Source organism: Vidua macroura, chromosome 3 (genome assembly GCF_024509145.1).
Source record: "Vidua macroura isolate BioBank_ID:100142 chromosome 3, ASM2450914v1, whole genome shotgun sequence".
NCBI classification, from domain to species: Eukaryota; Metazoa; Chordata; class Aves; order Passeriformes; family Viduidae; genus Vidua; species Vidua macroura.
Genome location: NC_071573.1, coordinates 90,361,286 through 90,388,067, shown reverse-complemented (window position 1 = coordinate 90,388,067; position 26,782 = coordinate 90,361,286). Strand labels below are relative to the sequence as shown.

General features: G+C 38.4%; 1 protein-coding gene across 5 annotated transcripts in view; it reads right to left on the bottom strand.

Annotated features, from left to right (window-relative positions):
• The window catches only part of DST (dystonin), a 288,925-nt gene that overhangs the window by 60,326 nt on the left and 201,817 nt on the right, over positions 1–26,782 (bottom strand). For all 5 annotated transcript variants that reach the window (XM_053974362.1, XM_053974363.1, XM_053974357.1 and 2 more), the window contains 11 exons: positions 26,346–26,502; positions 25,964–26,090; positions 23,496–23,558; positions 22,445–22,680; positions 20,711–20,840; positions 18,955–19,154; positions 16,975–17,470; positions 14,627–16,101; positions 4,580–4,741; positions 3,381–3,551; positions 1,941–2,107 (listed from right to left, as the gene is read on the bottom strand). In XM_053974362.1, the coding sequence (XP_053830337.1) occupies positions 1,941–2,107; positions 3,381–3,551; positions 4,580–4,741; positions 14,627–16,101; positions 16,975–17,470; positions 18,955–19,154; positions 20,711–20,840; positions 22,445–22,680; positions 23,496–23,558; positions 25,964–26,090; positions 26,346–26,502 (3,384 nt within the window). The remainder of the gene's footprint in view (positions 1–1,940; positions 2,108–3,380; positions 3,552–4,579; positions 4,742–14,626; positions 16,102–16,974; positions 17,471–18,954; positions 19,155–20,710; positions 20,841–22,444; positions 22,681–23,495; positions 23,559–25,963; positions 26,091–26,345; positions 26,503–26,782) is intronic.

The following is a 26,782-nucleotide window of genomic DNA, read 5'->3' as shown; positions in this document are numbered from 1 at the left end:
GTTTTGAAAATAAAAATAATATCACTTTATTCCTATACTTTTTGCTAAAAATAATCTAGCACTCAATTCAGCAAAACACTGTTTTATACCTAGTTAAGATGGTTCTCAAGTTTCCAGCTGTCTTAAAGCACAAAGTTACATTCTCTCGACTATTATAAATGTTTTAAAGTTAGGCAAAGGTTTTACTGAACCATAACATACTGTCATGCTTCCTCAGTGTTGTAAAGTATCTTTAAACATTTTTTCAATTATGACAACAGAATTATTTGGTTCTAAATTCACCTTTCTTGTCCTGGATAAAAGCTCTCGATGAAGCTAGTGAAACAACATTAATAAAGCACAGAGACTTGACCTCCAAAACAGAAAAGCAGTAACTAAAATATTTCTGGTTCAGATTATTACATGTCAGAGAAGACTCTTGATTACAGCAAAGTCTTCCCTACAAGCAGTGCTGAACAAATTTCATTCAAGCAGACTTTTAGGAGAGATTTGTTCTACATGAAAACATCACAGTAATGTTTTTCAAATGAGGATCTTGTTCCAGATAAAAGCTATATTTATATGTATTTTCCAAGGCTTATAAACAAGGTAGACTTGACATACTTAGCCATGGACCACTCTGTGAGGTACTCTACATAGTTTTCAGAATCATCCTCAAATTCCTTCTTCATTTCTAGAGACCAGCCATAGAGCAATGGAGACAAGCTTGCAGCTAATAATGGCTTGGAAAAAGCTGCAATTTCATTTGTAATTAGATATCACTAGACTGGGAGGATATTATTAAATTAAACATGACATTAACATTTACCCCAGCTAATTAGTCAGATTCCTTCAATAAAAAAGAAGAAAAAAAAAAAAAAGAAAATAATGGTCTATTAGTGGTTGACTAACTAAATAATCCTATTATTAGTATGAGGTAACAAAACAGGTTCAGCTAAAGAGAGGCTACCAGAAGAAATAGAAGACAGCAGAAGTGAAGTGAGCTCAATGCTACTTTAGGTACCAACACAACCATTTGTTCTTTACTGTAAAGCTTCACCGTGCACTTTAAATTTTTCTTCAACTTCCCAAGTCCTCTCTTACTCTCAATTGTAGGCCTTTTTCCAAGCTGTCTCATGTAGTCTTCTCTCTACTCTGAAGACTGTTCTTCTCAAATCCTCACCCAGAAAACTTGTTCAGTAACCTTTGCAACACAGATTTCTTCAAAGACACTTTACAGTTCATAACTTTACAGGCATTTTATACATTGAGAACAGCTCATAAATGTAAGTCTGTGCTTACATAGATACTGTGTGCATGGATTTTGTTTGATTTTTTTCAATTGCAACTTGAAGTGGACCTCAATGCCTTTTAAGAGATGGGGTTTTCTGTGTTGCTAGAATATATGTCTATATACTTTAAAGGTCCTTTTTTCTCTTGAAAACTAGGGGAGCTCAGTACCTTGCATGCATCTGCAACTGACATTACAATGACCTCTTTGTTGCAGAAACTAATTATGTGGATGATATTAAAAAAAAAAAGGAAGTGAGTGCCCCTGCTTTGTAGCAATTCAGAACTTTAAAGTTCCAACAGAATATCATTATCATTTGTTAGGTGTAAAATAATTTGCACTTGATTCTATTGCAAAACAGGTTCTTGCCTCAAAACACGTGCAATTCTAATTAATTAACAGAGATAAAATATTCAGAAAATACACATGTAGTTAATGTTAGCAGATTATCACATTAGACTAAACATATTTTAAAGAGCTTTTGGTCTCTTCAGGTCACTTTTCTCCACTTTTCCCTCAGAGGACCCATTATATCAACATCAAGACACAAAGACATAATGCAATCAAAAGCGTGGTAGTACTTTACAATATAGAGTTCCACATGCTGCTTCTAAACATCTATCACATGCTATATCTACATTTTTCAAATCCATGAAAGAATTTCAAGTACCTTGTTTCAGCTTTACTGAGCAAGGCATCCCATCGACTGTCCAGGAAACTCAACTGTTTCAAGATTTTCGCTCTATCAGCAGGCTCCGCTGACTCCGCAATTTTCTCCCCTTCACGCTTGATTGCCTCAACAGTTGGCTTGCGGTCATCCAGCAGCCTCTGCAGAAGCTGCAGAGAGAGCAATCAAGCACCAGGTTATTAAATATTGCATAATGCAAATGTAACAACAGTACACTTCTTGAAAAACTGTTAAAAAAAACCAAAAAAAAACCACCAAAACCTAAACCACAATGCCTACATTGTGATAAAAATGTGAACAAAGCTAATCAAAGAGGCACATGTAACATACACATCAACCCCTTCCCTGACCAACACAGGCTCAGTTTCTCAGTTTCTTTAGTTTCTCAGTTGTTCTCCTAAGAACACTGGAGTTTCATGATGCCCGAACAACAACCCTAGTTTCTCTGAAGTAAGGATGTGTGGCAGCTCAAAAAGTGAACACATAGAGGACAAAGTTCTACATAACACCCTTGAGGGAATCCAGCTATTTAGAATTAATACATTTTAATACATTAAAACATTTTATAGGAACATTTATGAGGAAACTGCACACCCTGCCAGATTTGGCATCACAAAGGTAATACGGATACATAGAGAGATGGGAAACTGGATACTAAAACTACTGTATAATCAACTCATCACTTATGTGAGATACAATTGAGTTCACCAGTCTAGTGTAGTACATTAACTCCTGTGTGAAGAATAAAATGTGCCTCTGTCTGCAATCCTCCCTTCCTCCATTCCCTAGGTGCCTTTGGTAACATTAACATTTTGCCACCTGTACTGGCCATTACTTTATATTAAATCCTTGGGTGGCAGTGGGCCACACAGTCCAACTGCATGAATTGTATGTTTTATCAGCTACATTATCTTTTTTTTTTTCTATAACCACTACTAAAATATGCCAAAGTTGATGACACTAATAGAGTTTCTACATTAGCACAGGTCACTACCCTATGGGATTCCAACTAATTACCAAAAATGATCACATGAAGATCAACAGCCAAGTTTTTAAATGATCTGAAATCTTATCTTGGTAGTACTAGAGTGAAAATTTACTACATTTTATCTCCTACCTTTCAAATGGCTAAATACTGGATTTTCTGCTTTCTTTTTCCAATGGATCTTTAACATCCTTTCCACATAATGTTAATAAATCAGAGCTCAGATTGCAGAGTATCACTCTGTCTTATATCCAAGAAGATGAGCACTTCTCTCAACCCTGGACATAGTCTTGAGCTTTGAACAGATGGCTCCTTTAAACACCTCAGCACACCCCAGTGTAATATAATACACTTGAACAGATATTATGATTTGCCAAAGACTGGGAATTTATTCTCATTGATCCAGTGGAAGGAGATTCTGAAACCATTTCACTTACCTTCTGTTCTTGTATTTGGGCTTTGACAACTTTGAATTCAGCAGATGGTGGTTTCTGATTAGCCACAAGATCTTCTGTATCAATGAGCCAGCTAAGCAGAGATTCAAGGGCATCCTGAAATCTCCCACAGTGGAGGAGAGCTTCCTGCAATTGCGCAGCACGCTGGGCAACCTGAAAAAACAGTAGAGGATCTCACCTATTCATTTTAGTTCTGTGAAATAATTTGTCAAAATCTGTAGAACTCTGTCAATATCACTAATAAATACTCTTGTTTTTGTAACTATTCATAACAGCACTATGTCACAATTCAGCATGAATCTCAATTCATTAACTGGGGCTGGAGACATCCAATGAAAAGAACAGACTGAGTCCCAGTAAATCAGCCTGCTCTAACAATTCCTTACAAGTTACTACTGCTTTATGTAGCTACAGTATTATGAAATATACTAACAGGATGTTTGCATTTCAGATAGTCTTTATTTTCCTTATAGAAAGAATGAGCCAAGATTTCAAAGTAGCAGCTGCTAATGAGGCCCAATAATGCCATCAGTGAGAAATAAAAATAGGAAAGGAGAAAGCAAATATGTGAACCACAGGTGTATCTGGTTCTGCTGCATCACTCTTTCAGGAAGACAGCAGAAGATGAGCACCATTTTTACTCCCCACCCTTTCCATTCCCAACAGCAGCTACTGCTGAATGAAGACTTCTGAAAAGTACAGAAAAACATCTACAGCCAGTTTTTCAAAGCAGTGGCACTTTCTGATGCCTCAAGCAATACAATCCTTAAAGTGCTGTAAAGTCACACAAAGCTGGGCTGTGTCATTGCTCTGTGCGGGTACAACAGTATACATGAGCAAATACAACAAACTGAAAAAACATGCAAAAAATGACTGAAAGTGGTACTGGATCTCTACGGATCCCTTCCAACCCCAACCATTTCATGATACTCTGAATCTTTCCTGAATAAAAACCCAGAACAGACCTAGGGAAAGTTTGGCAAAACCTTATAAATGACAGCAACGCCTCTGGCTATTAGCAATATAAAACTTATCCTTAGAAGTACAAAAGTGATTGTGTAAAGCAAATACAATTCATATTCTTAGTGAATATTTAATTTCCTGTATTTTGAAAGACATCAGCTAGCAAATAACCAAAAGGCAGAACACAACAAAAGCAGGATAGTGTACAAGATAATAACCTTCTTATTAAGAGTCTTCCATCGGGTGTTGACATCTTCAAGGTCACGTTCAAGGTTTTCTGTGTTGGTACTTTTAGCAGCACTCTGAATAAGGCCCTGACCCAACCAATTTACTTCCTGTTGTTTTACTTGTAAGGGTTCAATTTCTTCTTTCTGGAATACCTGCAGTTGAAACCCAAGACAGACATGAAACATGGTAACTTCTGTCATAAAACGCATATGGTGTTTACATGATAGTATGCAGCACAAACATTGCTTAAAACTGGTGTCTAGAAGAAAGGAAGCCATTCCTTGTCGAGACCTTCCTAAAAAAGCATTAATAAATCTAAACAGCACAGGCTCAATCTAAACAGAGTAAATTCAATACATCACAGAAGGGGAAATGGCATATATTTCCATGAGTAGTTTTAGATAGGAAGGAAAGGGACAAAGAAAAAGAGAGGCAGTGAAAGTTTAGGGGGTAGAAAAAAATAAAACTTCTGATAGAGAAAAAAGAAAAAAAAAAGACTGGACAAACTCATCTGTTTAATTATCTATGTATAAAATCTAACAAAAAATGGCAAAGACCAAGAGAGACAAGTGGTCATTTTTTTCCAAATTAGGACTAAAGCTAAAGTTTTAAGTCAAAGAAACAGTGAAGGAAGAGATATTTTAAGATCTGTTTAGGAGATTATAATGGTAGCAAGTGAGGAGGCACTACAGATGCTGTTGAAACAGTATCCCGGCAGACACCCCGGAAAATGGGATTTCATTCAAAGGATACTCTTGCTAATTGCCAAGGCTTTGACCATGCCCAACAGCAGTTTGAGCAATTTTGTGTTTGCTTTATTTTACTCCTGCAGGTATTTAAGCTTTTTCAGAGCCAGATTATTACCATTAGCAACAGCAATGTAAATCTCCATTTGTATTCAGCAGCATTAAGCTACACTGACACAAGTGTCAATGAGATCAGAAAATGGCCTGAAGCCCCTGAATTAATTACACAGGCCAGTGAAAAATAACCAATGAATAAACAATGCTAAAGAATGCTCAACTTTTGACCCTAAATCCTTCAATTTCTATAGCAGCATTCAGTAACAGTTTTGGTGTACACTTAGTGCATTCAAAGCAACCTTTCTCAGCATCCTGAAAAGCAGAGATCACTCTGAATGTACCAGCAACTCTCCTCTTTTGCATCAAACACACTGTGGCAAGTGATTGCTTTTAAAGCTGCAGACCTCAGGTGGCTGAGCACACTTCCACCAGTTTGACAAGTTAATCTAGCAGCTACTGCAAATACACTAAACATGAGGGGTAAAATAAATTAAGCATCCCTAAGAGATTTGTTCCTACAGAAAAAAAAAAAAAAAAAAAACCCTAAAAACTCTTAAGACTGTAGCTACATGAAAACTGAGAGCGTGCAATGAGTTGGCTGCCCCTAGAAGAAGGAAAATGCATGTGTTTTTCTTGACTGTAGGGTAAGGAGGAGGCAGAATAATATTTCAACACAGAATCAATAACAAATTCTTCTTTTATGTGCTATAAAGTCTCGTCGTTTGAGAACAACGTCCTACCACAGAGAGGACTGATCTACATAATCTGCCCTTTAAAAATGCACACATTCTTTGTGGAGGGAAGCTTAAAATAAATTACAATTATTGCTGAGGCTAAAGTTTACCAGAACAACTTAGCAACAAAGCTTGAAGTATCTCAGATTTCAACCAGAGTGGGAAGAAAAAAATTACAGACCCGACAAACACCCTTTCCTTATTACAAAGCTTCCCTTACTCTCTTACCTCATCCACCACTCACAAAGCACTGCAAGGTCCTGTGCTTGTAAAATACTACCGTAATGTCAGATCTGCTTTCTGGCACGCAAATGCAAAAGGCATCTTTCAGAAGAGGAGGTGAGCCTTTAATCTGTCTGCTTTAGAAACCACAACCATCTGATACTGTTGCTTATACCTTGATGAGTAAGGCTGCTCATGAACACATGGCCGTAGCTGCCCTTGAATGGCATTGCCTGGGAGCGCACTCAGCGCAGACACCGAGCACCAAGAATGAGCACGGAGGAAGCGTTCCACGTCGGGAGCAACAGGCAGGCACCAGCTGGGCAACAACAGCCCTGCTCCAAACAGCTGGAGTAACAATCACTCCCTCAGACTCTGCCCCCAGTTCATTTCCCATACTTACTATTTCACCTATTTTGGACACCCCATGTGTGCTATGAAAGTGGCACTGATTACTGCACCTGCCTAATTAATAATTTTTTTAAAGTTACGTTTTTGCAATGATGGCAAAACTTAAGTGTTTTAAACAAATATCTTTATAGTTACACTACAACTATTTCACAAATCTATGGAATTTTTTTTTCTAGTTACCTTGTTGGACAAGAGGCCATTGCAGACTGTATCCAAGGTGTCTTGGATGCCAGTAGTCCAGATATTGCCTTTATCTCTCTCTGGGAAAACTTTTGGGCAGTTTACAGTACTATCTAAATCAAGCTGTTGAACAGAAAATGCCATTTCATTTGAGCCTGTACATGCTACACTGCATTCCTCTGTATCAGATAAAATTTCATATTTTGCAAAATCCAAGTCACTAGTATTTACAGCAGCATTAGTGTAATAAACATCTACATGAAGAGATACATCATCCACATAATCCTCCTCTACTGTTGTGACTTGTATTTGAGTTTTTTCATGAACTTCATATGCATTTTCCACTTCATTTTTGTCAGGGGTAAGACTTCTTTCATCACCTTGAAGAGGATCTTCATTTGACAGAATTTTCTCTTTGAAACCTTCTAAGTGAGAGCATTTCCCCTCCATCCCTTCCTGATCACTCTCACATGTCTGGGCATTGTTTTGTTTTACTTTTCCAGAGGGTAAAATGTCATGCAAAGCCAGTCTGCAGTTTTCTTTGACAGGGACACTCATGCTTGCAAGCAGTGTGGTTTGCTGCTCTCTGCAAACTGCTGGGATATATGGTCTGAACTGACCTACTACACGGATATCTTCTGCAGAAGACAGACTTCGTATTTGAGTTTGCTCCCCTGCTAACGGTGGATCTTGTTTATCTTCCCTTTCTGTTGGAGGGCTGCATAAACCAGAATCATCCTCTTCCGAGGTAAGAGAATTCGTACCCCATTTGCATTTGCCTAGTCTAGCTGCCTCTGACAGATCAGCAGTTTCATTAAAGGAGCTTTCACTTCTATTAGTGTAATCTGGAAAGCTGGGTGGAACAAGCATTCTCCACGATCGCCTATGCTCCTTCTTTTCGGTGTGAGACTTTGCCTTGGGTAACCCAGCTGCCCGAATTATATCGCTGTTCAGCTTAAGAGCATCAAAGATCATTTTTTCATCTAACTTGTTAGCTTCACGGCTTCGGAGCTCAAAAACACTGGAAGAAGTAAGGGCACCATTGGAGCACAAAGTACTGATGTCCAGTGTTCTGTGACTGTAGGGTAAGGTCCGGTCTGTGAAATGCCTCGAAGAGAGGCTGCCCTTGGAGCCTGAATCGATCTGTTCATTCAGCCTCACAGTGTCATAGATAGACCTCTGGGGAACGTAGCAGTCTTCAATATTTAGATCTTCATCTTCTTCCCCTTTGCCAACACATGGAGGATTCTGACGCAGACAGTCTGGCCTGCTAAGTGGCTTCCCCATGTTGAAAGTATTCACACAAGTATAGCTCCGTTTTCACAGATTCAGGGCAAACATTTAAAAAACACTAGCAATCTGAAGAAATAGTCAACTTGCCCTTAGCATAAGATGCATAGACACGAAAATACACATCATAAGATATGAAGTGGCTGAGGTCATTCATAATCAGTGCATCTCTTTAAATTTGACTTTACCTGGATATGAGGTTTTCCACCCCCCAAAATATAAAGTGCTTCAGTAAGAAAGTAACAGAAATGTCCCAATGCCACAGAAAAACAAAGTATAGCAGAAACCAGCAGTAGCCAAATATGTCAAATATTCAGTGGAAGGCTTCATTTATTTTTCCAGGTCAGAATCTGTATCTGAAATCTCCCAAATAAGCCTTCAAATGAACAAGTGTTACAGAAGGCAGTACATTATCTTCTGTACATGACTGCTTAACTGTAATCCATTTAGCTGGCTTGCAGGGTCCCATCTCCTTTATAAATAAAACATGGTGTGGCAGCTTAAAAAGACAGAATCCACAGTGGCTTGTATGGTCCTGACCAAGGCACGGAGAAAATTCTGGGGGGTGGGGGGCAATAAGTTAAATCCAGAACAGTAAGAATAATAAAACAGCCCTTTACTTTTTTGGCAGTAGCTATAAATAACCTTGATCTGAAAGGCAGCTTATCCTCCTCTTGTAACAGGCTTGTTCGCGGTGCCTCCACAAGTCCCACAGGAAAACATCCCTTTCTAGCAGCCAAGCCAATGGGTCCTTTGAGCAGGAAAAAGAACGTTTCAGGCCGATTCTCCCGATGCCATCCTGGAGAGCTCTTGAAGGCAGCTGCAGAGCCGAGCAAGCGTGGCGCGTTCCCCGAAGGCACGGCAGGTTTACATACGGCAGGTCCCGACTACGAGCTGCAGCTAGCGGGCTGCCCTCGCCTCCTCCTCATTTCTGAGGCGCAGCTGCCGAGGAGCCGAGGAAGGGAAACCCCCGCCGCGCAGCGCCGGCGCGTCCCGCCCGGCGCGGCCGCCCAGCGCCCGGCTCGCCCCGCTCCAGCCGCCAGGAACGCCCCGCTTCGCTCTTCAGCAAACATCTGCCACCGGCCCGCCCGCGCCCGGAGCGCCGCTCTGGGGGCTCCCCTCCCTCCGGCCCTCCCCGCCGCCTCCTTATCTCCTCAGCCGCCCGCGCCTTCGCTTCTCGCTCGGTGCCGTGCAGGGGGCTGGCGAGGGCAGGCGGCGGGGAGGCTCCGCCGCCCGCCCGGCGGTGACATCACTCCCGCCGCAGCCCGCTCCCGGCGCTGGGGGAGCGGCCGACACCGCTCCGGCCGGCTGCCTTCCCGGGAGAAGCTCTGGGAAGGGGAGGAAGCGGCGCTTTAACCGCGCCCGCACGCCATCGCCCCGTCTCGTGAAGCAGTCATTTCAATGGAGGCTTCCTTTCCAAAGTTACACCGAAACTTTACCTCTGTATTACTTAAAAAAAAAAAAAAAAAAAAAAAAGAAATCCCCCAAACTCGCCTAGTGTTTAGATTAGGTGTTGGAATAGTCACAGATTGCTCCACCTGACATGCAAAGTTCAGTCCAGTTTTGACTATTTTCAGTCTGGTCGCTGGCCCTGAGGCAAGAGCTTAGTTAGGGTGGTGTTGGCTGGCAGGGCAGCCGCTCCTGAAGAATCCAGCTCCTACTGAAAGAAACATTAAAATATTGGGAATAAAACCCTAACTGTATCTGAAAGACTTTCTTTCTTTTTTTTTTTTTTTTTTTTTTTTTTCCAGTAGGATTTATTGGAGCCTTAAACCAGCCTATCAGGACAAAGATTCTGGTTTTGGAAACTGACATCTTTTAAATACAGTTCAACACTTTGCACCTACACTTCTAGCTCATAATCACAGAGGGGAAGGGTTGGGAGACTCACAGGAAACTTGCCAACAGCACAGGAGGAGTTGCCATGACCAAGCAGCTCCACTCCAGTAGAAGCCAAACCCCTAAAGACCTGAGCTGCTGATGTGACAGCAGCCATCAGTTTCAGGGACAATTCAGATCTCAGTTTAAGGACAGCATAAGGCACTTAGTGCTGAAGCTTAACACAGTGCATTCACTACAATCAGCCTGAGCGTTCTGCATTAAGCAACAAGCAGGATACACTGTATGCAAGAAATACAAACATACCACACTTCATGTTTATTGATTTACTTAATAAACAGTCAGCTACATATCAAAACACTAAGGTCATGCAAAACAAATTCTCTCTTCCTCCTCTCTGGTGAGCAGCCATATAACATTTGGATTATCCCAAACAGATCATCACCTCTAGATTCTCTAGCAGAGAATATATTGTAATAGTAAAGATGCAAAAAGAATTTTAAATACTTTTGATGAAAGGTCCTATCATCCATAGTTATTTTCACCCAAAACAACCAAAACCAGATAGATCCCTGCTGAATTCAGAAAGTGCTGCATGATTTTATATGGGAAGTGTATAGCTGAAATTGGTCTGTATTTGTTCAACAGCAAAATTATTTTAACAGTTAAAAAATAGTTTACCATTTTTCACTGTTTCTGCTGAAGACTTTTGTATGACAGGTAAGTCACTTTCAAAAGGCAACTCTTAAAAATGTTCATACTTGTTTATATTACCTTTGCTTTTCAATACAGACCTTAACTGTAGTAAATCCCATGGAAGATTTTAGTATCTCATTCTAGGGTTTGTAAACAGCGCATGGGATATGCAACACAGCTCAAAGAGGATCTTAAAGAGAAACTTCTGATTATGCCTTCAACATTATTTGCCTTCAAAGCAAAAATCAGAGGACTGACACCCTCTACATAACTAACAAGACATGTAGATGTGGCATTTAGGGACACAGTTAACAGTGGACTTGGCAGTGCTGAGTTAACATTGAACTCAATGGTCTTAAAGGTCTTTTCCAACCTAAACAATTCTGTGGTTCTATAACATAAGCCAATTAAAATCTTAGTTCAAGCTTATTGGCAGGAATACTCAGGCTACCTAAAAATTCCCATAAAGTCCAATTAGAAGGCAACCTCTAATGACTATATCTACTTTAAATCCAAAAATAAAAGCAAAGATCAAATGAACCACATACTCATGAAAGCTGTAACAGTGACATGTTGGTTTTACTAAGAAGAATGACATAAAATAATTCAACTTTGGGTTCTTTCTCTATTTCAGAGAGAAACTAGCTGCAAATGCTTCTCCAACTGTTAACATTCTAGCATTGTGCAGTTACTTAAACCCAGAGTGTTTGGCTCTGTCCATTTGCACAATTCTTTTTTGTTTTGCTTTTGAAGAATGGTGGCAGACTCTGTGTACCTTAACAAACCTAACTTACTGAGATTTCCTTTCAGGACTAATGTACACATTGCATACAAACTTTGGGGTAAAAAGTGTCTTACAAAGCCAAGTTAATGAGTACTTTTTTGTGTGTGTTTTATATCAATTGAGATAAATTCTTCATTTGATTATACTCTTCCTGAAGTGACGTAAGAGTCATGGTTCTACTTTGAAATGAACTGCTCTGAAAAATTTCATTTACAGAAAGTAAGTTTTATAACTGCACTGTAAATAAATATAGTTTAACACTAATGGCAACTACTTAAAATTTAACACTGACAGCAACTACTTTCAATTTAACACTCTATACTGACTGGAATAAGTACATTACAAAGAAGAAATATAAATAAAACAAGTATGCATATGCATTTTAAATATATATATATATAATACAGCTCAAAGCCAGTTTATTTTTTAAAAAACATTATGTGTTTTAATGCCAAGAAGATGCACGCAGCTCTAACTCTTTGTACATAAAAATTGGTTAAACCACAAAAACCACCTCTGGCCCATTACACAAGATCCTTCCCTGAAGAGAGTGAAGATTTCATGTTAATAGATCTATACCAAAGAACACCTCTTTTGCTTTACTCTTGAGGAATTGAAGTTGACTGTAGCTGACCACAGAAGCTAAAGACATAAGGAGCCAGACAGTGGTTTTGTGGCCACAGCCACATTTTCAGGTTTCCTGTGTTTGCGTACGTGCACAAACGTGTGAGCAAACACAAACACACCACGAGTGGAGCAGGATCTGTGGGATCCAGTCTCCCTACAGTTTGCTGCCTCAGGTAGAACTGTTCTCTGGAAGGGCAAAGAGTATAAACAGATAGATTACTTACTGTCATTTTGATATGCCCCAGTAGCACGGACACCAAGCATTAGGAGAGTTGATCCCTATCCTCCTGCTATCAATATCTCTTCACTAACTACACTCTCACTTAGTAAAATTTCCCATTCTGGTCTCCCTATTTCCTTTCTTCAAAGGCTCCTCACTCTGCTGTTTTATTTCTGCATTTGCTTTTCACTTATTTAAACAACTCCTTCACTTTTTCATCATTCTTCACCTCCTGTTTAATGGCATTGTGTTTTTAATCATAAGCAAAAGCATGGCCTAAAATAGTTGCTTCAAGCAAAACACATTTCTAAGCTTATAAATATCTCATATAAATACAATCCCAGAGTAGACTTCTGGATATAAACATGCTGCTATCACTGTTCTCCTTTATGTCTCTCCAGGGTTTGTTTTTTTTTTGTTGTTTTTTTTTTTTTTTTTGTTTTTTTTTTTTTTGTTTTTTTTTTTTGTTTGTTTTTTTTTTTTTGGTTTTGTTTTTTTGGTTTTTTTTTTTTTGTCTTCTTACCACATAAGCTCTTGTATTACCAGGGATGCTGTCACCTCACTGGTCTGCACAGGTCTGTCACTCCCAAACTGCTCAATTGCTATGTTGTGTCCAATGCCCTGATGAACTCTAACACTGGGACAACACACAGGGAATTGGATTTTCCTACCCCCCGCTCATTAGGTTGTAACACTCCAGAAACATTTTTCTTTATAATAAAATACATATTTGTACATATACAATTCATTGTATAAAATACCTATTAACAAAGACCTGAAGCTATACCTAATGTTTGAAAATGTAAGAAATGTTGTGAAATCAGAGATCCTAAACTGGCTACAACTGAAGTCCTGTACAGCCAATGTAAGAAAGAGCATTCACAGCAGAAGCTGTTGCTATTTTCCAATATCCAAAGTGTTTTACTAACCATATACAAAGAAAAGCCATTTGATTCTCTTTTAAATTGAGATAGACTTGTTAGGATAGACTGGCATACAATTTTAATCCTCCCAGTCTGATGGAATCTCCTCATAATGTAACTATTTGTTCAAGATTTTTGTCTCTATTTATGCATTCTCAAAGTTCACCAAAACTCACAGTAACTTCCATTTGAAATTCCCAGATGAAAGTTTTCTGGTTTAATTTTCCTTTCCAATATGGCTTAAGCAAGCAAAATGCACCCTCTGTTGGCCAGCCATGTAATGACTCTTTTCCAAGGTCCAAATTTTTAACAGCATGGCTTATCAAATCCTGCAATGAAGGTTTGGCTTTATCATTAAGTGTCAACTAATGTACAGATCATACAAACATTTGAATCAATATTATATTGGAATGAAACCAAAGCTGTGTAGAATATTCAGTGCTACTATATAGCCACTAGGAGATTTATGATCTTTTTCAAACACTGCTTACATCCATAAATCATTCTGGTGAGCACTGGAAATTCATCTCTTGTAACCTAATCCAAGCAAATATCTGTAGTTATTTCAGCAGCAAAGGTCAATTAACACTCACTATCACTGCAATGCATTTTTTTGAGCTTGACATGGATTGCTAGCTGGCATATTAAAAAAAGCTACACACAGAAGTTCTGGAGTGCATTTTGGATAAGGATGCTACAGAAAAATCCCAATATCATACAGGGATTATTTTGCCTGTTTTCTTTTTATTAGGATGTTTCTAGGTAAGGGTGGAATTCAGTGAGGTAAAACTGGCCAGTGTATCAGAACAGAAAATGGCAAAAAGTAACATCTTAAACCTGAATATGCTAAAACCTATACCCAGGTGAAAAAAACCTAAACTGCTCAGATGAGCAAAGTGAATGTGGGCTGGTATGTGAACACTGGAGTCTAAAATTCACACCACTGTGAAGATGAAAGTTTTGTAATACATGGACATCAAATAGAGACAATATGCAATTTCTCAAAAACAGAAAGGCAGATGGATTACAGAAGATAAGATAGTGAAGAGAGGTGAAGAGGGAATTGGAGTGCAGGAACTGAGAGCTGAGATTTAAAATTCCCAATGTTTGCCAAGCTGTAATAACGGAAATCTTCTCTGGAGCATAGGATCCCCATTTAAAACAGATAAAATGCATACAGGCAGAACAGACTGCTGTGAAACAAGACTCCTCTAAGGTCTGTACTTAACCAGTCCCTTCCACTATGCTGTTTAATAAAATGGTATTGTGGTAAAATACTTTGTAATAGTAAGAAAGCAATCTTCCTACCTTGAATGTATTCAGCTGCTGATTAATAGCCTCTGTTTCCATTCCAACAGGACCTTGTGACTCTTCATGTTCTTCAGCTCTCCCAAGCAGAGTGGAAAATTCTTTTAGCTTAGTGTAAAACTCCTCAACACGGCAAATAGTACCATCCACTTGATCTTCCCTGGCTTTTGCTCTGTCTAGTAGCTTGTTGCACTGTTTATTTAGAGCTTCCAAGTCTCTCTTAATACCAACAAGATCAGGAGAAGCTTCAGCTTCTGTGGCCAGCATAATTTTACAGTTTTTATTAGCATTTTCATTATTCATTATAAGATCCCCCAGCTTTTTCATGAAACATTTTATGTCCTCTCTCTGTGATTGCAGCACCTTGAGATCTCTCCCCACTGGAGCCATGCTATCAAGTTCATCATCAAACTCTGCAAACTGAGAGAACATCTCTCGGATGCTGTTTTGGAAATGGCCAATTCCCTGAAGTTTGGTCTCCAGGAACGAGCACCTATTCTCAACTTGCTGCTTCACTGCAGCGTATTCTTGCTCCAAAGATTCAGCTTGGAGTAAGAGGTCAGAAACACCTGCTGAGTCAGAAGCTTCTACCACCAGGTCTTGGGCAAGCTTTTTTGCTAAGTCAACGTGAGGCTTTAAAGCTTGCAAGGCTTTCTGCTGGGCCTGCATCATTGTCAGGTGTTTGTTACTGAATGACTGAGGTCCAAGTGAGTCATGAGCTTCCAGATGCTCTTTGGCACTTTTAAGCTGTCTTTCAGTTTCCCTGGATGAGTCCTGAAACTCTTTCAGTCTTTGTGCCATGTTTTCCAAGCATTCTCTCTTCTTATGTAACTGTTCTGTAACCACTTTCACATTCTGATTCAGCACCTTAGTTTCTTCTTGAATAATTTCTTTATCTATTTGACTTGCACTGAGCAAACTTTCAGCAGAATTATTTAATAGCTCCACCACCCCATGGTGTTTATCCAGGTCCTTCTGCCATGCCCTCACCTGAACTATAGAATCCTCTATTTCAACAGGGTTTATGCCAACTTTCAATTCACACAGGTTGCTTTGGCACTTCTCTATCCATGGCTGCAGATTTTCTACATGCTGCTTATATTTGAGGGCTTTCTCCAGACAATCTGCTAATTTATCTTCCCTTTCTTTTACTTGTTTATTCATTTCATCCCACTTATTCTTGAGTGTGGCAATTTGGGATTGTAACTCTGCTTTGTCATCTCCTTGAGTCTTCTGTAAGATACTTTCTCCTTCTGCAACAATTCTTTCATAGGAACTAATCTGATCAGTCATTGTCTTCTTAAAATCTTTCTGTTCTTCAATTAGTGATTGCAAGGCATCAAGTTTGGCTGACACAGGACGAGCCTGGTTCAGCTCTTCTTTCTTTTTGCTTAGCCAGGCCTCAAAGTCCTTAGACATCTGCTGGAACTGATGAGAAGTGGCGTACGCTGACTGAAGCTGCTGAACATGGTTATCTACAAAGGAGAAGGCAGCACAGAGGTTCATTAGAAATAATAACTAATAGTGATTGCATTATGCATGATCATTAAGTTTAAGGAAGCCAGTCCCTTAGTATGTGGAGTTTGACTGGCAGACAACCAAGTTTCTTGCAAGTGGCACACTCATTCCTGTAATACAGAAGAGCAGTGAAGGCAAGAAACATGAATCAAATGAGGTGAGCTTATCCAGTCTGTGTCTACATGGATCCCATTTGAGCAGATTTTGGTGGTAAAAAACACACATTTGTGATTCATGGTACTAGGAAGTGTAAGCACAGGGAATATTAAGTGGTATAACACAGTAGTGTCTAACTCACGGCCTACAGGCAATACACCTTCCTAAGGAGATTCTTTGAAGTTCCTCATGATCAGAGGAAATTAAAAACCCAAAACTGAGGCTGCTAGGGAGCACAAAGTATGATATCACTTGCAATGTATTACTTGCTCACTTCTGTTGTTCACAAGGTAAGGAAAGGCTGCAGACTACCAGCCCTCTTCTGTCACAGGCAGTTTTATACAATTACCACTGTTTTTCACTAAGCCAGTAACTGATGTTTGCCTAGAAATTATTATTTTGGTTTATACTCTGCCCCTATGAAGCTGGGTAGCTCAACAGCATCTTCTTTTGGTATTCTAATTCAGTGAAGATGTGCCTGAAGGAAGACTTGACAAAAGCAGCCTTGCTATTTTACTCCAAGTTATCTCTCAAACTATTCACTAGAGATCCCAAGCATCGTTCTTACCATTTCAAGGCATGGGGATTCTTGCACCAGGCTCAGTTCACCTCTATCACAAACTTTTGCCTTACTTTATGCCTTAGTTACTGTTTTTCTTTAAATAAATACCAACCTGATTTTTGCTCAATATCCTTAAATGATTTTAAGATGCCGTCTAACTGTCTTGTAAGTTCTGCTTTCAAATACTCTTCCCCAACCAGTGTTGACAGCTCTTCACAAAGAGCTTGTGCTGCACTTATATTCTTCATTTCCAGTTCTATTTCCTCCTTCATTTCTTTAGCAATTTCCAGCTGTTGTTTCACAGCATCAGGTTGTGTACTCACAGCCAGGCTGCTGCTGAGTTTACTATCCAAGGCACTTAGTTTATCAGAGAGACTCCTGAGTAAACTTTGATACTCTGTGCTTTTCACAATGGCTTGGTCAATCCGGTCACATCTCTTCTTCAGCTGGCTGGTTAGACTGTCCCACTTTTGTGCCACAGCTGCCAGTTGCTCTTTTACAATTTCATGGGAGGGTGGATGTTCACCAGGTCTCTCCAGAATCCCCTGCCCAGCGATAGTTAACTGCTCATATTGTGGCTTTCTGGTGTCAAACTCTTTGAGAAGAATCTAGGAAAAAAAGAGAATTTTAAAAAGAATTTACTTCATGAGAAAAAAAGTGCTTCTGACAAAAAATCATTCAAACAAAAGTAGAATTTGTTGTAGCTAAGTTCCATTATTGAGTGTATCCAAGTTTAAAAGCCAGTGAAATAAATGTGCCTTCTACATAAACGATGTTGCTTCCAAGTATTTGCATCAAAGAAACAGAAAAAAAATGAGGTGAATTTACACATCATCTAATAGAAATTCAACTAGGAGACACAAGTAAACAATTAATTCTGTTAATACTACAGCAATTAAATAACCACACCAAGCAAAGTAAGTGCTGTTTTGTTTCAAGAAGTGTCTTCTTTCCTAGACATTTTTGATATTTGCCTTAAGAAAAAACTTGAAAGAAGGTGTATTCTGACATAATATTGCAATGTTTTATTATAGAACAGACACTATTTGGCTAATTCACAAAATTACTGAATGTGTAGTGTAAGACCTTTTAAGTTTATGTCACTGGTTCTCATTTTGGGTTTTTTTGACAGTAAGTCACAGTGCTTGCAAAAGAAGGGACAAATATAATGGTTTTACTTTACAAAACATTCCAAACCCTTTCTAAGTCAATTATGTTGAACTTTTAAGGACTGTGAAGTGATACATGATAGTCTTATGCCATCTGTCTAGACTTCTGAAGCACTTACAAACTAGTATTGAGTCATAGTATTTCATATAGTATTAGAATATAGTTCATGCTTTAAACACTTCATTTTAAACAATACTGATACTAAATTTTTATTCAAAGCTTTTTTAAAGCTTTATTTTTAAAGCTTTTTTTATTAAAGCTTTATTAAAGTTTTTTTTTTCAAAAACAAATAATTTCCTATCAGTTTAGAATAATTGGCATTAATAGAAATGCTTTAAATTAAATTTTCTACCTTCTGCAACTTCATCTAATTTCAGATTTAGTTTCTTTTGTCTGCAATTTGCTGTGTTGCTGTCAGTAAATTACTCCACTTTTTCATTATGCTTTTTCTTCTGTCTTTGACACTCTTGGCCCCATATCTATCCACAGTACTGCATTTCACTGCCTTCATATTATTATTAGCTACTGGCACAGTCAAGGGAATAAAATCTCAAAAAGCTAATTCTAACCACAGACTGTACATGAGGAATAACAGTAAAATATCAAATTAATAACATTCAAAGGAACATTTTCATTTCACTAGAGAAATCACGGTGTGGTCTAAACAGAAGGACATATTAGAGGATCAACGGTCAACGTCTCCCCAACATTTTTCTTTACCTGTTCTGATCTCTTTTCACTCTTATGATAATTTTTTTTCTTGTAATTACTGTAGCCAAGTATGATGTAAGCTGATACCAAAAGATAAACAAATCTAATGGCTTATACTAACCATGCTCTGCTCTAGATGCAAAACACTACTTTGCTAATAACAAAAAGGCAGAAGAAACTTAAATCAATGATGTGTGTTGGCACTACTCACCTGAACCTGTTGCTTTTGTGTATTCAGCATATTAGGATCAATTGATAATGGTCCCAGCACACTGACCATTAGCTCCTTTTCTACAAGCCAGTGCTTTAGCTGAGCTTCTGCTGTCTGGAACTGGATCAGGTAATTTGAAGACTCCTCCAGTTTTTGTTGTCTCTCAGATGTAACTTGATTGAGTTCTTTCCATTTGGAATCTAACAATGATAATGTTAACATATTGCATGCATGTTCTAGCAGATGGATTGTGAGACAGCAGACTATATATGAAACATAAACAGAGCTCTCTCATAAGGCTTCGTGCTGATTAACTCCAGATGCCTTATTGCAGTGACTCTGCAAATAACATCTTTTAAGTCAGACCCACGTGCACTTGGATAACAGTCAGCCATGTGGGGAATTTTTAGAGCAATGAATATTCAACATGTAATAAAATTATACTAGAATATTACTAAATTAAATACTCCCAAATTTAGGCTTTGGTCTCAAATGATATAGAAGGCAAAGGGTTCTATTCAGTTATAACTCAGGTGCCTGATTTATTCAGTAATAAAGCCTCATAAGTTTTCAAGGGTGATCAGAAGCCCGAAATTAGGCTTCAACTCTGAACAGCCCTCTGAAAAAGCCTAAGTCTTTCAAATGCCTGTATCATTCATCTAAAACATCTAAACTAGGTACCAAATGATGAGCAATGAGAATAATTCTGCATATAGGTATTTCAAAAGTGCTGTGTGAGCTTAGGTTCACACCTCACCAGTCTGTGTTTTTTTCCACTGTGGCAAGTGGCTTCCAGAGCAGCCTTTGAGTCCTAATCTTTTAACTTCCCCCTTTCCCTCTGTGATACTGTCACTGCTTGCTCAGTCAGTTCTGGTATTTTGCTAACTCTCCCTGTCCCTAATTTTCATGCCTGTTTTTTACAGTTCTGTTTGCTGCTTCACAGTCTTCTGCTCATTCTGTATTAATCCCCTTTCAACTCTACTAAGGGTCTGTTGGAGACCTTACCTACCAGTTGGAGACCTTACCTACCACTTAAACTTTTCAGAGTCTCACTTACAAGCAGGCGAGACTGGAAAAATTCTCAGCTTCAAAATTACTGTTTGTGTAGCAATGGAAATGCCTATCACTATGAATCAAGATTGACATACCATGCTACTGACCTGTAATTATTTAAAATATGACTAACATGAAAACAAATTTTAAAAGCTCATGACAATTAGGTGCTGTAATATCTGAAAATCTATTCACCAAACATGGTAATTTTCTTTTTTTTTCCATTGGCTTCTTAAAAAATTTTAGCAACATTTATACAGTTTTAGAAAAGAGCAAAAAACCACCAAACCCACAAAATGCCAAAAGCCTCTAGTTCAAGGGGAAAATACATGCAGAAGAGCACTACCAACAGCTCAATTTTCTGCATGAAATTAGAATCACTTTAATCTGCTACATTTTGTAAAAAAAACAAAATATATATGTTGTTTGTAACTGGATAATCAAGATTTAGCTGCACAACGTTAGAAAAAGATAAAGCCTTGAGTCAAGCTATAGCCGGTGCACTAATACAAATTCAAAACCCATGGACATCACTGGAATTACTTCAGATCTACATGCTTGCAAATGGAGTTATTTCCACAGAATTTAAGAGGTAAGAGGAAACAAGGTATTAAAAATACTTGTTATTGTTAATAAATAAAAAAACTCATAATAAAACAATTTCCAAATCAGTCTGAGTTATAATATAGCTTTATTGAAATACCTATTTTATCCAATGTTTGTCTCCACTTAGGTGCCTCAGGAGAGTTAGGGTTCTTCTCCAACAGCTCTGTAACTTTGTCCTTCAGTTCCTGCACTTTATTTGCACTTTGCTTTAGTTCAGTTTCAAAAAGCTGGACATTTAGGTGATAAAAGAAATAAATGAATAAATATGAGACTAAAGAAGAATGGTAAAGTTTGCAATTCGTAATACTGCGGTCCCAAACATGAAGATAAAAAAATTAAATACCTAGCCTGTATATACTACTTTTCTGTTATGAATCTCAAAACATGCTATAATGACATATGCTGCTGGTCAATTTTTTTGGAAGAGCGAACCTGACAGATATAAACTATATTAATAATTATTGCTTAATTGAAAAAGTGACAGAACTAGAAGAATTCAGATAAGTAAGATTCACTAGGTCCCATCATATCGACATACGCTTGGAATCTGTTTGTGTACAGAAGGCAAACTGACTGATGCAGAGTACAGCTCACAGCAGAAATAACCCGGCTAGCTCCAACAGAGAGGAGGGTGGTATGGCCTCATTTACCTCAGTAGAAAGCCTGCTATCACAATTTCATGTAGATCTCCTAAACCCATAGTTTAAAGAGAATCAGAATTTTAAGTGTAAACCTAACAGAAGAGAACCTGGAATCTCTAACCTGAGATATTCCAGCAAATCCTAATTAATGCTGTTCTTGCAGACAGAAGTGAATGTTTCTTATTAATTATCCAAAACACACAAAAATAAACACTGAACAAACTGTACTTGATTTAGAGCTTCTAGTAAAAGGTCCAGTGCATCAGATGACTCTTGCCTGGGCACTCACTCAGTTTTCCAATTATTTGTGAATACTTTTCTATTACTACACTGCGGATTAGATGATCATGATAGCTTTGCACATTCTCTGTTAAGAAAAAAGAGCTGGTTTTCTTTCACACTTAATCTGAATTTTATGACTGAATGTTATCCAACTCTGAGGAAGTTGGTAGCTGGTCAGGTTAATTTTTAAGGGTGACCTGCCAAATATAAAAGAAACTCAGTTAAATCTAATTCTGTCTTTGTTTATATACAATCACAAGCAAGAAAAGAATTTTCCCTATCCATTACATTTCCTTTTATAGATGAACCTTACATGTGTAAATATTGTCCTTCATTGCTAGGGAAGCATATGTCTCCAGTGCTGAAACAGGACAGGAGCTTACTGCTGATTCAGTGGTTTTCTCTTATCAATTGTAAAGGGAAAAGGAGGCTGTTGTGCAGCTATATAACTTAACAAGCATGACAGGGCTGCTGAAGAGAAACACTGCCTAGGAAGAGACATAAGCCACTGCAGCTGCAGAGACCGGGAGGTCTGTGGAGCATCAGTGAGCCAGCAGCTGCACAAACAGCTTTTGGACACATACAGCCCTTCAGATATTAAAAGTAATCTATTCTACACCTCTAAACAACTAAGATTAAAAAAGTTTATTGCATAATCAGTGTAGCCTCACCTTTTCAAACTGTTCACCAAAATTACTATTTTCTGACCTGCAAAACTCATTCTCTCTGACACAGTGCTCCTTTACTCCACTGACACAGTTTGCCAGATTTGCTCTAAGCCTGACTAATATGCTTAGTAGGATCATTTAAATACTCTCTGTAACATAAGCTAGACTGAGATATCAGTTATTTCATAGCATCTGCCTAACAACTACAAGTAAAAGTATTTGTTTGAAGGCACAAAGTACCTTATGTTGTTCAACTTGGGCTTTAACTGCTTCACTATCTGTTGGAGCAGCTTCCCAGTCTGATGCAGTTTTGTCCATTTTTTGCAACCAATGCATCATTGAGGCCGATTCTTCCTGAATATTTTGCATTTTTGAAAGCATACTTTCTAGTTCTGAAATCTTTTCATTCAATAAAACTCCCAAATCTTCATAGCTGTGATTTACATTAGACATAGCTTGTTGAACAGTTGTCAGTTCTGTAAAGAGAGGTTCACGAAGATTGCGTTAGAAGTTACAAGCCCCTGAAACAATACTGAGTGTAGTGAAACAGTATTGAAGAGTACTCTGAGTTACAGTAGCTAATAGTCTCCTAAGTAAGAAAAGAAGTCACTGAATATGTGAGTTATTCCCAGTCCACTCTAAATGTGACAACACTACATCAGAATGAGCTAATATAAGCTCCTATTTGCAAGAACTTCTTATTTCACAGAAATCATTATTTCAATACATACAAGTGCACAGACATGCTTTAATCTTTCTACCCATTGCTGTTTTAGTATTTTAAGTAACAATTCCATGACCAAAAGTTGAATATACTGGGCTACAGTTCAGCTACTATAAAGTCCTTATATAAATATTCCCTTGCTTCTATAGAAGAGCCGGTCACACGTATATAAAATGGGTATCTTTGTATATGTATATTTGTGTATACACATGTTGTGAATACTGATGGGTGTTAAGGTTTCAATCCCCATTGAAAGGTATTTCTCAAAAGTCATGTCTTATATTAAAATAGCAATCTCCATATACATTTATAAAAGTATATGTTGATTCAGAAAACCAGGACAGATTTGGTTGGCCTTCAAAGAAAATAATAAGATAGGCATTGTTATAATTACTTACAATATCGTGCCCTAGACAATGTAATTGTCTTATGTGATGGTGATGTGAAATTTAAGTCTAATAATGACTGCTACAAGCAGATTTATGTACAGCATTTAAAAAATATTTCCATATTTAACAGTAATTGGCAAGCAATAATTCTTTGTCACATGCTGAAATTTTTACTGACCTTTATTTTTCAAGAAATCCTGAGTTCCTGGAGCTCCTCCTTCACCATTTAAAATTGTGCCACCTGTGGATCAAAAGAGATGAAGCCTCTTGCTTATCTGAGCCTTTTCCCACCATAACCCCACCTCTTCAGAACAGCATGATCCATAGCTGTCATTGCAACCTCAAGAAGGAAGCTCCAGCCAGCCAGTACCATAAGTGGTATCACATAGGCAGAGCATGTGCGTAGTGAGTGGGGTGTACATGCACGCACTTACAAGGGTGCACATATGATCAGCAGTCCTACTGTTCACAATTCTGTACTAAACAACTGACCAGGGCCAAAGGCTTATGCACCATCTGTGAGGCTTATTCACATCCAGATTGCTAACAGAACTTCCTTCCTCTCCCCCAAAGGACCCTGTTTCCCACTGAGAACACAGATGGTTTTACCCAGCTGTGATGGGTATAGCCTGGGAGAAGGCGAGCTGGCAAATGCTGCAGCTGAGGAGAGCACTAAACATTAAACAGCAGAGGCCCAGAGTGCTAAGTGCACACACCACAACCAAAGGCACTGCTTACTTAGGGCACCTTTACCCACCAGGGAAATGGCTGAGATACCATTCCTGGAGGTATTTTAAAAACATGTATATGTGCTGCTTGGGGACATGGTTTAGTGCTGGACATTGTAACTCTGCACAGAAAGTTCTCAAGACCAACTGGATTAATCCCTCGCTAGCTTGTCATAAGCAAGACTGAAGCATGTGCTCCATGATAGGAATTGCAATGTGGCACTCATACCTGAAGTCCTTACTGTCACTTGGAGGCAGCCACACTAATTAACCATATCAGAGCTTCTGAAACCAGAGCTAATGGGCTTTGTAAAATGGAGTCAGACCAAAGAGCAGGGCCACGTGATCACACTGCAGAGAACTGCAGGGAGAATCACTTCCCGCTCTCCTGCACATATGTATTCCCAGAAGAGTAATTAACTGAGAAAGATTAATGGTTGCCTTGGAAAAGGCTGTGCATCACCCCCCAGTACCAGCTGGACAGTGAGGACCACATTAGTGGCAGCTGGAGGATGGCAAGAGAAAACAAACCAGATAAGAGAAGTCACAGGCCCCAGCCAGAGTCCTGTACATCTTCGCACTCTTTTAGCTGGACTCTGGTATTTACAACTGCAATAAAGTGATACACAGTACAGCTCTTGTCAATGAGGGCAAATGTTCTGGTCTGGAGGATTATAGCTGCTCTTATGTGATAGCTATTTAACTATTTTTTCTATCTGGATGCATTTGAGTAGAAAAGAGGCAGAGGAATGAGCCCAAATAGATAGTAGAATATTGCAAAATTTTCTTTGAAAGATTTTTATTTAAGTTAAAAAAAACACCAAAACCAAACAACAAAAATAAAAACAAACCAGAAAACCAGAAGTAGCTATTACAAAGAGATATAAGAAAGAAAGTGTTCTACTTTTGCCCAATAGGTATCCTCTGTCAGTCCTCAACCTCCCAGTCATTTACAGATGACCAATGAAGGCCAACACACTTGAATTTATTTCCAGACCTAGTCAGTTCAAGAATTGATTGAAAATGTGCTTATTGCCATTAAAACGCCCAATGTCCTTGAACTATGTCTGGAATAATACTTGGCAGAATTACTGGTTTCTGTAAAACAAATTAATATTCAGCACTAGAGTAAAAAGAAATCATGGAAATAGACTTGCTATCTTTAAATTATGATTACCAGTAGAATTTAGCTGAAAGTCTAGACAGAAAACACATTTTGGCCCAGGAAAATCACGCTGAGATACAAAATTGTTTTCCTTCTGTGCTGTTGTTTCAACTAACAAATAGACTAATACTAATTATGATATCATGTTAGGATGAGTACATTTACCTAGGCTCATTTTTTAAATAAACCATCTCCTCATTAACCTTCTAACAAAAACTCCACAACTCTGCAAACCTTTCTGTGTTTGCTTGGTGTCCCAGAATAGCTTTTTGGCCATTAAATAAGTATCTCTGTGCAGGTACATCAGAGTTTGCAAAGCAAGGTTTGTATTTCTCCTGCTTGCAGACTTGATGGATATGTGAAGCACCCAACACTGATCAGAATAAGTAGATTTCTCATTCTCAGAAGATTTCTGGGATGAGGTGAAGGCCACTGTGAAACTGTCATTTTATTCACTATCTGGTAATTACATAACAACTCTAGGACATGTTAAACCTTTACATCAGCACACTTTTACATTATTTTGGCAGAGTAAAACAATGAGAATGTGTGCTGAATTACTACAGCAGCTAGACAGCAGCTAGTTTAAATAGAATCACAGCAAGCAATGGTCAGGAGAGACATGGCTAAATGTTTTCTCACAAGCCATGATATTGTGAAAGCTAATCCAAGGGTGAAACAACATTAATTTTTGTCTTAAAGGTTTTAAAAATTCTTGGAATGTTAGGCTTACCTGATTATACAAAAGCATACCTGATTTGGCAACTGCTCTCAGTTTTGCAGGAGAAGTCACTGCAGTGATTAAGTTACACAGCAAAGTTCCTCTGCTATTCATTTTCTGCAGTTCAGGTGCCTTTAACGTCCACTCATCTTTTAAATTCTGGTTAAGAAAGATAGTAATTTGTTCATTACAAAACTGACTTCAAACTTAAGAGAATTAGTGTACAGAAAGGAACAACTTTGCTGCTTGGGAATCTGTTGTAGACATACAAAAGCAAATGGGAATGTAAATGCAGACTGCAAGCCCCCTAGTCCCAATTACTGTGACAGCTTACACCTCAAATCTGTATTTTAATATTAGTAATAGGTGTCTTATTTCCTTCAGCCAGATTTCACTTCTCTTACAAAGGCTTACCAATGTATCTTCCAAAGGTTTCTTTAACTCCTCTGTATTCAGAGAGGGCTGTGCTGCTGGAATTCGTTCTGTCGTCTCTTTTATCCATTTCTTTAATGATTCTACAAGGAGCTCAAAAGCATCCATTTGTTTCTGACAAGATGATACATCCTCTTCTCTAGACAATTAAAGACAAAGGAATGACAGTATTCTTTCTAATAATTAAACTAACAGATATTATTAATCTGATATTACTATTCCCAAATTCAAAGAGTCAAAAATTTTATGGATATAAGTACAATGTGCAAAACCTAGTCTTACTGCAATGGTAACTTCTATGAATCTTACAATTTCTCCAGTTTTCCTTTGCAGCCTGATGCCAAATAGTGCTCTAAAGCAATATACACAAGCAGCAATTTATATTCTATCACAATAGGGGAGAAGTAGGGTTTTCTTAA